This window comes from Octopus bimaculoides, chromosome 22 (assembly GCF_046866305.1).
Source record: "Octopus bimaculoides isolate indiv1 chromosome 22, ASM4686630v1, whole genome shotgun sequence".
NCBI lineage: Eukaryota > Metazoa > Mollusca > Cephalopoda > Octopoda > Octopodidae > Octopus > Octopus bimaculoides.
The window spans coordinates 39,437,832-39,452,831 of NC_142949.1; the positions used below are offsets into that span (position 1 = coordinate 39,437,832).

General features: G+C 35.3%; 1 protein-coding gene and 1 long non-coding RNA gene across 8 annotated transcripts in view; one reads left to right on the plus strand and one right to left on the minus strand.

Moving 5' to 3' along the window:
* The window catches only part of LOC106878716 (transcription factor COE3), a 335,557-nt gene that overhangs the window by 298,655 nt on the left and 21,902 nt on the right, over positions 1-15,000 (plus strand). For all 7 annotated transcript variants that reach the window (XM_014928021.3, XM_014928020.3, XM_014928022.3 and 4 more), the window contains one exon: positions 2,492-2,635. In XM_014928021.3, the coding sequence (XP_014783507.1) occupies positions 2,492-2,635 (144 nt within the window). The remainder of the gene's footprint in view (positions 1-2,491; positions 2,636-15,000) is intronic.
* The window catches only part of LOC106878718 (uncharacterized), a 151,253-nt gene that overhangs the window by 94,432 nt on the left and 41,821 nt on the right, over positions 1-15,000 (minus strand). The gene's annotated exons all lie outside the window — the stretch shown is intronic.

The following is a 15,000-nucleotide window of genomic DNA, read 5'->3' on the forward strand; positions in this document are numbered from 1 at the left end:
AGAATCGTTAAAACGCTGGTCAAGAGGCTTGGCGGCGTTTTGTCCATCTTTGCTCTCTGACTTCAAATTCCACCGAAGATCACTTTGCCTTTCGCTCTTTAAAAGGAATACCAGCTGATCACTGGGGTCTGCATAATTGACTAGTCTCCTGCTCCCACACCACCCCAAATTACTGGCCTCGTGCCAAATTTTGAAACCAGTATTGCTGTCATTCTGTTTTCTGTTGTTCTTCTTGTTAATGCTGCTGTCGGTAGTACTGTTCGCACTGTTGTTGTTGTTGTTGTTTTTATTTTTCTTGTTGTCATCAGTAATAATTGATAACAAAGTCAAACCGTTTAACCCCCACCCCTGCCTTCTTTCCTCCCCCCTCTTTTTTTATTCCTTCCTCCCCCCCTAAAGTCTTCATTTATTCATATTTTAATTTCTTTCTTTCCTTCTTTTATTCTTTACTTCCAAGGGCCGGGAGTGGGGAGGAAGGGCCGATGTCTCCAACACATGCCACCACCACCACCACCGCCACCGCCACCAACCCACATTACAAACGCATGCACAGACATACATGAACGTAATCACACGCACACACATGCCATTAACCTCAATGTTCCATTTGCCAAAGTCAAACTGACGCATACATACACACACACGCACACACATTCTTGGTGTGCGTTGCTACTCGTACATTTACACACACAGATCTGCGAACCTCTGCTACTATTTGCAGCCAACAAGAAAATCCTAAAGTGATCGTTGAATTTGCTAGAAATAGCAACCAAATCTCCCTCAAAGCACACCCCAAAGTTGAAATATAGTGACTGGTACACATGCAAAATGATGAGATGGTCACGGCTGGAATGCCTTATATCATAGGCCTGCTTTCATACTGATGTTTCCTTGGGGGCTAAGCATCAAAAACTACAATCATACTATTATATATATATATATATATATATATATATATATATACACATGTATACTATTTATACATACACACATGCATAAATGCCTTCAAACATATGTATTTCCATGCATTTGTGTGTGATGGCGGTGTACATGTGTGTGCGTATGCGTGTGTGTGTGCTTTTCGAAGTCACTCATTAATACTCTTATTTAAGAATACATTTGTACTCGACAAAGTACAGGGTAAACCATCAGATTAACGTAAAGTTGTTTCTAGTATAATTGAACATAAAAACAAATATTAATATATACATGTGTGTGTGTGTGTATATATATATATATATATATATATATATATATATATACATACATACATACATGTGTACATGCATTTTGCATGTGTATACGTATATATGACTTTTCTATTTTTGTGCATTTATACGGAGGTGTGTATATGTGTGTATGAATATATATTTATGTTTGTCTCTATGCTCATGTGTGTATAATATGTGTGTGTAAGTGTGTATGTATGTGTGAATATGTGTGTGTAGTTGCATGCAAATGTTTGTACGTGTGCGTCTATGTGCATATGCGTGTGCATGTAGTGTGCATCGGCTAATATTCAATTAGACAACTCCAGACGTCATGAGGTGGGCGTGGGGCGGGTGGAGGCAGAGGAAGAGACACGAATGAAGGTGAGAGAGGAGGAGGAGGAAGAGGCAGAGGGGATGGTGTTATAAAATATTCACGTGAGTGATACACAAGAAGTGGCAACACTGTAGAAGTGGGAGGAGTGGTATGAGGTGGTGGCGCTGATCAAGAGAGGAGCAAGTGATAACATAGTATAGGATGCTGTGGTGGTGGTGGTGGTGATCACAGTGGTAGTGGTTTCTGCAGCGATGTTATCTGTGGTTGGTGTTACAGTTAACATATAAATATACATACAGCTATATATATATATATATATATATATATATATATATATATATATATATATATATATATATATATATATATACACACACACACACACATGCACATATGTGTATATAGATATATTATACATACATACGTAAACACATATGTGCGCGTGTATTTCGTTGTTGCTATTTGTGAATGGTCAACCCTGACACAGGTTACATACGATTAAATGCGTTCCAGCCGTGGCCATCACGGGATTGTTTGCCAGCTGAGTGAATTGCAGCAATGTGAAGTAAAGTATCTTGCTCAAGAGACACAACGTGCCACCGGAAATCGAACTCACGACTTTAGAATCGTGAACCGAATACACTTACCACTTAGCCACGCACCTACACATCTACCAACTGTCATCTGGCAACCATTTGTAAAGAAATTGTCTTTTATATAAAGGTGGTGCTCCAGCATGGTCGCAGCCAAATGACTGAAACAAGTAAAAGAATAAACTACTTGCACAGATGTTTGATACGAATTAGCCTGTTCTTTTTTTCTTGTCTTTTTTTTTCTTGTCTGTTTTTTTCCTTCCTATGCAATACAACATGGCTGCTACCAAATGTAAGCGATACGTTATAAATTGAAACTGACGCCATTTTCCATTTCTCTCTCTCACGTCTAGGTTATGGCCGCGGTCAAAGTTCAAGCGTTTCGCCACGAGGTTATGGTTCGAACGGCTCAACTCCACATAGTAGCAGCAGTAGTAGCTACAGTACTACAGGCATGAACGGTTACCATGGAAGCGCGGGTGGGCTTGGAAATATGGGTGAGTATGTGTTTTCTTTAACGACACTTGAAAAATTGCATATGAATTGGCTACATAGATAGATAGATAGATAGGTAGGTAGATAGATAGATAGATAGATAGATAGATAGATAGATAGATAGATAGATAGACAGACAGATACGTTGCAATATTTATATAAGGAAGAGGTTTTCCGTGATTGTTCCGTGTCTGAGTGTGAGTATGTGTGTACTACAGAAGCATATGTACGAAAATATATGTTTGTAAATACATACACCTTGAAATATCAATATGCAATACTCAAACACACACACACAAACACACACACACACACACATCAAGTCTTGAGAGTGTATTATAAAAAAAAATTATCTATTACATTTTACACGTGTTTCGCTGACCGTTATGAAGCAGATCACGATCGGATATCCTTTCATAATCTTCGATATTCACGTCATCGGAAATGCTGCGTATATTGCCTATGTGTATATGTGTCGACTTAGACAAGTGACAATAAAAGCACTAATAATAATGATACTAATAATAAACTGATGCAGAGACCGTTGGGAATACATCGAGTATAAATAAGAAAGATTTTTACTTTTCCCTTATGACATTTAATAATACCGCCATTTTGATCGCAAAATGGTTCTATTCATATATAATCATCCCAGACGAATCCCTCAAACGAAATGAAAGTTCTGAATAAATAACTATATCTGTGTGTGTGTGTGTGTGTGTGTGTGTGTGTGTGTGTGTGCGCGTGTGTCCGTGCTTATGTATATATATATTTGTGTGTGTGTGTTTTGCTTGGTTTTGTTGTATCACTAAAATGACGTGTATGCATAGAATACATACTTACAGATATTTACATAAAATATAACGATGGTGTTGTTGTTATTGTTGCTGTTTGGCTCGTGTTTAATTCTAAACGTGTAGAGATCCCATCATGAACACTAGGACAAGTGTTAATAACCGCAAATTCAAACATAACCAAAGGCAAACCAGCAATTTTGAAACATTTTATAGTCTGTAACCTTGAGGAGGAGGAGGGCGTTGCGGTGGTGTTTGTGGCTGTAATATATTATATAGGTATATATTGTTGCTGGTTAAGCCCCAAGGTAAACCAGATCGAGGTGACGGGTGGTTGAACGCGCTCCCACTGACTCCATCGAAGGATTGCTCTGGCCTATAACAGTGACGTGGAAACACAAAGCCTTTACCTCAAGGGCACCTGCAGGACTACCATCAACAAAAACATTGCCCAGGATTGATCTTTCCATATTATCGAAAGTGCCTTCTTTAACATGATCGGGAGTGATCTGAAAGAGAAGTGGCGGGAGCGGGGTCATATAGAAAGAACCCTTCTCAATGGTGTCGGTGGAAGTTATGATAGTGGAGGCGGCAGTAGTTTGTTCCCCGTTCTCCCTCTAGTAGTGATAGTTCTGTTGTCTATATATATCTTGAGCTCTTCTTTCTTCCTCTCTCCATATCTATCTACCTATCTATTTATCTGTCTATCTACCAGTCTCTCTACTTTCCTTGCTACCAGTCTTTTATCTGTCTGCCCGTTTGTCTATCATACAAACTACCTCTTTTTCTCTTTTTCTTTCTCTCTCTCTCTTCCCTTTCTATCTATCTCTCTATCTCTCTATGTGTGTCTGTCTATTTGTCACTATATCTATTTATCAGTCTTTCTACTTGTTAGTCTGCCTATCACCTGTTTTCCTATTTCTCTCTCTGTCATTCTCGTTATTTATCTTTGTACAACTTTGTACATTCTGTCACATCACATGATTCTCTTAAGAATTATTGGCTTCAAACTTTGGCACAAGGCCAGCATTATTAGGGGAGTGGGTAAGTCGATTATATCGACCCCAGTATTCAACTGGTACTTATTTTATCGACCTCGAGGGGATGAAAGGCAAAGTCGACTTCAGCAAACTTTGAACTCAGAACTTAAAGAAGGACGAAATACATTTTGCCCGGCGTGCGAACGATTTTGCCAGCTCGCCGCCTTGACAACAACAACAACAATAATAATAATAATAATAATAATAATAATAATCCTTTCTACTATAGGCACAAGGCCTGAAATTTGTGGGGAGGGGACGAGTCGATTACATATATACTAAAAAATAAGACAAAGTCGACCTTGGCGAAATTTGAACTCAGAACGTAGCGATGGGTGAAATACCGCTAAGCATTTCGCCCGGTGTGCTAACGATTCTGCCATCTCAATAATAACGATATCGCAGCGATCGTCGTATAACAACAACACCTGACAGAAACACCTGGGCTTGAACTTCTACCAACAACTTCTCTCTAAAACAGCGCCATGTGACATAAAAGCACTGTTCACCTATTTTCTCTACAGCTTTCCACCACTTGGCAATTTGATGTTTTTTTTCTTGCTAGACAGTAGTAGTAGTAGTAGTAGTAGTAGTGGTGTGTTTTAATAGCGGTAAGGGTTGAAATGGTGGTGGTGGTGGTGGTGGTGGTGGTGATGATAAGAGAATGGTTATTGTGTTATGTGTCGTTCATTAATGCATAATTAATTTATTGTACACTCCTTAATCGTTTGAGCTGGTCCGGAGTGGGTCGGAGGGGAGGGGAGAGAGAAGTTGGGGGTGACGGTGGTAGTGTTGGGACGGCAAAGAGTGGCTGGTGAATGACAGTGATTGTGGTGAGTGGTGGTGAATGGTGATTAATGGTGGTTGAGTGATAAGTGGTGGCGCTTTCTATGTTTGTCTTTGGGTCATGTGTGGACGTGTGTTGTGTGTGTGTGTGTACTTTTATTAAGAAATTGGGTTTTAGAATCTCAAGTTGTCCAGGCATTCATTCGGTGACCCTTTCGTTATATATATATATATATATATATATATATATATAACACAGGAATTCACATCAAGAATCTTGCAAAAGGAATATATAAACGTTTGTGTGTGTGTGTGTGTGTGTATATATATATATATATATATATATATATATATATATATATATATATATATATGCATATATATATATATATATATATGCATATATATATATATATATATATGCATATATATATATATATATATATGCATATATATATATATATATATATGCATATATATATATATATATATATGCATATATATATATATATATATATATGCATATATATATATATATATATATATATATATATATATATGCATATATATATATATATATATATATATATATATATATATATGCATATATATATATATATATATATATATATATATATATATATGCATATATATATATATATATATATATATATGCATATATATATATATATATATATATATGCATATATATATATATATATATATATATGCATATATATATATATATATATATATATATATATATATATGCATATATATATATATATATATATATATATGCATATATATATATATATATATATATATATGCATATATATATATATATATATATATATATGCATATATATATATATATATATATATGCATATATATATATATATATATATATATATGCATATATATATATATATATATATATATATGCATATATATATATATATATATATATGCATATATATATATATATATATATATGCATATATATATATATATATATATATATGCATATATATATATATATATATATATATATATGCATATATATATATATATATATATATATATATATATATATATATATATATATATATATATATATATGCATATTGCTAGTAATATAATACCACGATGATTCTTATTGTTTTATATATCATGTACAGAAGAATTGTAAATTTGTTTTGTGGATATTTTCAGGTCTTTTCGTTTTGTTTTTCATTTTATTTTGCTGTTTTTTTTTTCATTGTCTGTGTTTTATGCAACACTCCTCCATCCCCTGCCCTCCCGACCCCTTATCTACCCCGTAACCAAACGTCAGTCCTTTTTTGTAGATTTACGATTAAAAGAAATATTGCCAAAGATACCCGTCAACAAAAGTCACTGGTCACGTTACTTTTCGATACAAAACTCTGCACGCGCTTGTGTGTGTCTATGTGCGTAGATATGTACGTGTGAATACATACATATAAATGCATATATATATATATATATATATATATATATATATATATATATATATATATATATACACACGCCCAGATACATACATATACATACCGATATATGTATATGTATGCATATATATATATGTGTGTGATTGTATATATATATATATATATATATATATATATATATATACATACCGATATATATATATATGTATAGATATGGATGTATGCATGTATAAATCTGCCCTTATATGTATATATTCACATATACATACATGCATACATACATACACACACACACATACACATATATATGCATATAAATATATGTATATTTTCTATTTATATGCATGTATGTATGTATATCTATATGCACACACTGTTCGATAACAAAAAAAGTTATATCATGATATTTGCAACAGTCATACGCACAAATGAACTAATTGCATTGAGTGGGTGAAAGGAGGAAGAGTAATTCGTTTAAAGAAGCTTTAAAATGTTTTATCACTTTTATTATTATTAATATTATTATTATTATCATTATTATTATTATTATTCCTATTAATAATATTATTATTATTTTCTTCATCGTTTATTTTATTTACTTATTTTGATCTTTTTCTTTTGTCTTTCTCTCCTTTCATTATTTTCCTCTTTCCGTATCACTCTCCGCATATTTGGTACTTTTGAAATGGATTTCCGATTTTATACTGATTTTATTGAACGTAAAACATAATTTTAACATTATAACCTCTGTTGCGTTTCATGCATTGTCTTATTTTTTAGTATATGTGAGTGAGTGTATGTGAAAGTATGTGAGTGTAAATATATGTGTTACTTAAAATGTGCGTGAGTACAACATTTTGAATTTAAAAGGAAAGAAATAGAAAAAAGATCGGAAGGAAATAAACAAAAGCCAAAAAACAAATTCTGTCATTGCTTCTAGTTTTTGATTTATTTATTTTAAATTTTTATAGAATTATTGTCATTAATATGTTTTAGTTGTTAAATGGATTTTTAAGAGATATATCGTATCTAATGATATTTCCATCAAATATTTATCGATAACATTTTATACACAAACACACACACACATAGGTACATGTATGTATACATAAATATATATATATATGAACATATAATATATTATTATTATTATTGTTATTATCATCAATATATTGAATTTTATATGGCGTTTGGTGAAGAATAGCGTCGTTAGTAAGATGTTTATAAAGAGGCCTATCATTGGTTTAGTGTATTTACGATGGTGACGATAACAATGGAACCGTCTCGTGCAACTCGTGCGGAAGAGATACCACAAGGGATTTTTGTTCTTAAGCACCGGGTTACTGTTTTTTTTAAAATTTAATTGCTTTCTTTTTTTCTCTTTCTATTTTACATTTACATCTATTGTCGATATGCAAAGTCGAAATATATATTCATATGAAACACGCACATGCAGACATGTTTCATGTGATGAGAGCATGCCAGACTGTATTTTTTAACACGTCTGATGTCCTAACACAATCTTCAGGCACTGCCCTCATGCCATATACACATACATACATACATACATACATACATACATACATACATACAAGTGTCCCTTACAATTTAAAAAATAAAATTAAGGATAATTCAGTAATGATTTAGGAGAAATATCAGAACATTTCAGCGTGGACTCCATTGGTTGCACGCAGCCAATGGCACAACAAAAAGGGGGCGAAAAGATATATGACCTCATGTAATGTTACAGAAACTTGTAATTAATAAGGATTATGAAGACAACTAGGAACTTACAATCAAAAAAGAAAAACAACAATCAAGGGAGATAATTCGAACAAGATCAACTGATTGAAATAGGTTTTGTACCAAAAAACAAAATCATGGATATTTCAACGAATTTTTACTTTGAAACTCAATGGTGATAAGAGAAACGGACTTATTTCGTCAGTCAACCAGCTTAGTGAACCATTCAGCCACGCAGATAGTTAACCAAACACTTAACCGAGACATCTACTCACCCAGGATAGGTCGCCAGTCACTCAGACTCCCTAATAGCTAGCCCCGGATAGCTAGTCAGCTATTCAGAGAGCTAGTCCCAGACAGCTAGTCAGTCTTCTCGATGGTTATAGTCAGTTGTTCACTCACCCAGATAACTATAGCCACAGTTCGTCAATAAAACCTAGATAGAGCTCTCTCTCCCCAGTATTTTAGTTACCCAGATGGCTAGTCAGCTAATCAGTTACCTAGTTAACAGGCCGCCAACACAATCAACCAGCTGACCAACTATTCAAACACGTTGATAACTAGCCTGCTAGCAAAGCAGGCCAGTTTACTACGAAGGTCATGAAATAACTACTAATATGCCAACACGACCGACCGACCAACCACACCATTCAGCTAACCAATCAATTAATTTCCAAATGACCAACCAGCCGAGCTATCGACAATTAGATTCTCATTTTGTCTTCTCTATTGTTCTTCTCAATCTTTCATCTCTTCTTCCGTTGTATTGCAATTATATATACACGTATGTGTATGCGTGAGTGAGTGTGTATGAGAGAGGACATATAACACACTCACGTACACAAACGCATACACACATGCATATATAATGTGATGAGCGGCAGTGTTATTGTATATACGCTTGATTAATTTCATGTGTGTATGTATGTATATTTATATATATATATATATATACACACACGCGCGCGCATACATATGTACAGAGATTATATCATATATATATGAGTGTGTGTGTGTATATATATATACATGTTTATAAATACATATATGCAAACACACACACATATATATAGGCTTGAATGTGTCAGTAATATATACAGGCATGTATGTATATAAATGTGTATATTAATGCCTGCATGTGTGCATATTATTGTTAGCCTATATATCCACAGAAATGTGTATTATGTGTTATATAACAAACGCATATCATATGTGTCTGTGTGCATGTGTGAGAGTGTATATGTATATATATATATGTGTGTGTGCGTGTGTATACATATGTATGTGTGAATATATATATATATATATATATATATATATATATATATATATATTAGTATGCTGTCATGTTTGCACACAAGCAACCACTTGCGTGCGCGCACGCACACGTATATGCATACATGCACACACAACACACACACACGTGTGTGTGTTGTGTGTGTATGTAATCAGTTTTATATTCAGAAATCGGTATCGGTCATGTATTAGTAATAAACCGAGAGAAGCAACAGCAACAACAGCAACGGCGACATGCAACCCATTGCCTCCACCCTTTTGCTCAAACAGCAACATAAACAGTTTCGTATGGCGGCGGCGGCGGCGGCGGCGGCGGTGCTGCTGCTGTTCTTGTAGTTGCTGCTGACGATGATGATAGTGCTGGTGGTAGTTTGTTTAGTGAAGTTATATTCTGTAGCCCCAGGTCAGTCCTGCTGGCGCGTTCCCATGATCAAAAGCCCCGAATATTCTGAGGGTTTGTATATTAAGGCCCACCTTACCCCAAATGTCCTTCCCTTTTATTTTTGGGTTTTTTTTTTTAAAGAATGAGAAGCGATTTGAGAAACATTTCGCTGTTATTTTTAGCGCATTGCACGACCTGGAGAATTCGGTGTTGTTGTTGGGGCGGTAGTGGTGGTGGTGGTTACAGCGGTCTTGTTTGCGATGGTGGTGGAGATAGTGTTTGTGGAGCTGTTTGTGTTCGTGATTATGGTGATGCTGATGCTGAGTGCGGCGGCGGTGGTGGTGGTGGTGGTGGTGGTACTGATTAGTGTCGGCAGTGGCGCTGCAATTGGTGATGGTGGTGGTGGTGGTGGTCATGTTGACGCTGCTACTGATGCTGGTGGTGATGGTGGTGTTGATGGTGATATTACAATGCAAACCGAGATGTGAAAGCAGTGGTGGTGGGGATGGGAGGGTGGCAAGGGGCTTGTGCGGTGAAGTGAGGATTGGGGGTAGGGTGAGGCCGGGCTCAGTGGAGGTGCGATGGTAGGGAGAGCGAGAACACTAGCACTAGCAGCAGCAGCAGCAACAACAACAACAGCATCATTAACAGCAGCAGTAGCGGTAGCAGCAGAAGCAGCAGCAGCAGCAATAGGTTTGTGAATAACTTATAAGGTTGACTTGATGTCCAATCAGAAGCGATGTGATGTGTGAACAACACAACCGAGCGTCTAATGTAAAAACACTCAGAAATCTGTGACCACCATTTTGTGGTGTTGTTTGGCTGATGCAACGAAAATAGCACCTCGCCTGGCGTACATTCATCGACATCATCATCATCATCATCATCATCATCAACAGCAGCAGCAGCATCGTTGTAAACGTCGAAGTCATTGTCGGTACGAACATCAGTATTATCACCACTATCAACATCGTCGTAATTGTCGTTGTGGCCATCGTTCTCGTCGCCGTCGTCGTCATCGTCTCGTTTCTGCTGTGGTGGTCACGGTAGTGGCATTGGCTGTGGGTGGTGGTGGTAGATGGTGGGTGGAGATGTTCCCCTTTCTGGAGATGGTTGTTCTTGTTATTGTTAGTGTCGTTGCTTATTGTTGTTAGCTCTATTTCAATTCCAACCAAACAGTCGTTTGAGAAAAGTGCTCTAGCAGTGCCTATCCCCTCTTTTTCTCATATACTTGCAATCCAGGACCACAATATTCAACGTGTCCTCTTTTTAAAGAGATAGGTGGTTGCTATTTCTCGCAATTCAAATGACCACAAAACCGCTTCCTCGTTGGTGCACGCGTCAGGTGACCCTGTTTGCCCCAGAAAGTAAAGAGGAGGTCAAAGGTCGCATAAAAAGGACCTTTGTTGTTGTTTAGGCTCCTATATCTCACTGATTAGACATATGAAGTCTCTCCAGATGTGACCGTTTTCGAGATAGAAAGGATTACTTTTGAGGGAGAATTGACTATTATTTCTTGCATTATTTTCTACCACGCTACGTGTTCCCACTCTGTATTCCTTGATGTCGTTTCGGAATATTTCCATTAAAACAGGAACAGGAAATATCCGGGTGTCACCCCATTCCTTTCCTTCTCTCTCTCTTTCTCTCTCTCAATATGTGCGTGTACGTGTGCATACATATATATATATATATATATATATATATACGTTTATTATGAAGACTGTGTGCGCGCGCGTGCATATGTATGTATGTGTGTATGTGCATACATAGAACAGACAAAGAGCGAAGAATGCATGACCGAAACAGGATTTCTCTCTCTCTCTCTCTCGAATTCATTCTCAGTCTCTCTTTCCCTCTTTCTTTCTCCTTCGTCCTCTATCCCCCCCTCTCTATATTCTTATATTGTTATATTATCCTGAATCAATATGGCGGCGACTAAAAATCGATTCAAATGTTTTATTTACGATTGCATTATGATAACCTGTTTTGTGAATGTCGTACACCATGTCTATCCCATATTTTAAACATTCCTTTGAGATATTAAGCTATGTGATAAATTGGTTATGTTAGCATGTGATAATTGGGTTACTAGTCATGTGATATGTTGTTTATTTTATAGTTGTTAGTCTGTTAAGGGGGTATTGTAGATGCCTGATATTATCAACCGGATACTTTGGTACATCGATTTGTATCGACAGGTTACTTAGTGTGTGTATGGACTTGTAGACATATACATGTGTGTGTGTATATACATATACATATATATATATATATATATATATATATATATATATATTATATATACATACAAACATGCATATATATACACATCCATATATACATGCATGTATATTTATATATATGTATATATATATATATGCATGTATGTATAATATATGTATATATAGATGAGTGTATTTATTGTTATATATACATACAAATTATATATGTATATTATATATAATTATATATAATTATATATTATACAAATTATATATAGGCGCAGTAGTAGCAGCATGGTAAGAAGCTTGCTTACCAACCGCATGGTTCCGGGTTCAGTCCCACTGCATGACACCTTGGGCAACTGTCTTCTACTATAGCCTCAGGCGAAATGCTTAGCGGTATTTTATCCGTCGCTACGTTCTGAGTTCAAATTCCGCCGAGGAATATATATATATATATATATACATGCACTCACACACACACACACACACATATATACACATACACTCACACACACACACACACACATATATATATATAGGTGGGAATAAAATACATTCCCACCCTCATTTCTCAGAACCCCACCCTATTCAAATACCCTATCATTATTTATTTATCTTTTTCATTTACCAATCTCTTAATACAGTGTCATTTAAGTTTGTTTTTGTTTTCTTTTTTTTGTTTCTTCATGTCAACTTCCTTACAAGTGACTTTGGAATAAAAAGACAACAGAAAAAGAAAGAAGAAACGTCCTTCCTTCGTTATGGTTTGAAACTATAAGATTTGGATTAGGGGGAGGCTTGTTTTATAGCTTATAGCTTCTCTACTCAGATTTCCGTGGGGAGTTTAAAATCCCCTAAGAATGGCAGTGTTTGCCTTTATTTATTATTCAAATCTCTGATCATGATGTCTGGTCTCTTTTCTGGAAATCATTTAGTCTTTATCTTGCTTGTTGTTAACATCGAAACAAATTCATTTCATTCATTATTGACATATTTTCAGACATTTAGTATTTGTGTGTGTTTTGTTGATGTTATTGCTGTTGTTGTATAGCCGCAGGTCAACGAACACCGAAACGAATCCTTTAATCAAAGTTATTCCAAACATGACTATCCTACCTTTTCTTTCTCCGGATGACCTCATTATCCAATGTGTTCTTCATTCGTTTTTAAGACATGTGACTAAATGGAGAATTAACTGTTATTTCTAGCAGGCCAATTGCGTAGTGGCTCCCTCGATTCTTCGTATGTATTTGCGTACCCGTATGAGTTTTCTTCCCGTATCTGTATATTTACGTGTCTGTGACTGTATCAATACATATGTGTGTGTGCGTGTGTTTCACTTTCTCTGTCCCTATCTGCTTACCTCATTCCCTCCCTTTTTATATTCTTTTTATCTAAGTATCTCTATACCTTTCCTTGTCCTCTACTCCTTTCTCTCTCCCCCTCTCTCTCTCACTCGTTCCCTTTCTTTCTTTGAAATATCTCTTTTAACATTTTCACCCTCCGTTTTCTGTTACCTATATATATATGTGTGTGTGTGTGTAAACACGCACACACATATTGTGTGCATATATGTAAATATGTGAAGTTGCATTTATTGGGTCTTTTTTTCTAAATAACTTAAAATATACCAAGAGGCATACGAGACACTAATATATGTGTGTGTGTAAGCATGTGTGTTTGTGTGTGTGCATATAAGCATATCCCTCTGTACGTACGTATGTCAATGTATATGTTGTACGTATGCGCGTGTGCATGTATGCATGTATATACGAAGGTGCATTATATAGACTTAGTGACGAATGAAACAACCCAAATACCTTGAGCGTTCTTTTAATCCATTAAGATTATAATGATCCATTAGTATTTCGTAATTGATTTTTTGCCTTAATGAAATTTATATATTTGAAAGAATAATTTGTCAATTTATATCATTTCCTTTCATTTTGATTTGTTTCTTTTGTTGTTTTCTTTTGTTCTTGATTTTGTGCGTTTTATTATGTTTTTTTCCCAATTTTTCTCTTTTATTATTATTATTTTTATTTTATTTTCGATTCAAGCATCTCTCATCTAATATCACAACATAGTAATGATGTTCTTTTTTTTTTTATCCATCCATATTTCAAAGTCATACTTAAGAACCAACAGCTCTCATTCGGATACCTTTTCTATCTACATTGAGCAAAAGAATTTTATTATCATTGAATAAATTTGTCCAGCTTTAAATAGGCACCATAGGGATTTATGTTATAGATCTATTAATCACATGTTCTTCGTATAAGGAACAAGTATTTAATTGACTCAACTCTGAAGCACGAATTTAACTGGTTCATCTCTGAATATGTGCTGTCGGACGGCTGCTCTGCCATTGCCGTGTTCACTTCACCTGGCTGTAAAACATGTGACATGCTGTTACGAGAATTTAGTATTTTAGCTATGCACATGTCTGTAAACAGGTCACACTATTATAGCTAGTTTATACTACTGTAGACTTTATTCTACCAATCTGTAAACAATTTACATGAATGGGTGTGAGGGTTGACGAACTAATAGTGTTATTCGCAGTCCACCTAACCGTAAAAACAAGCTACGTAACTTGAAGGACCTAACCGTAAAAAAGTTAC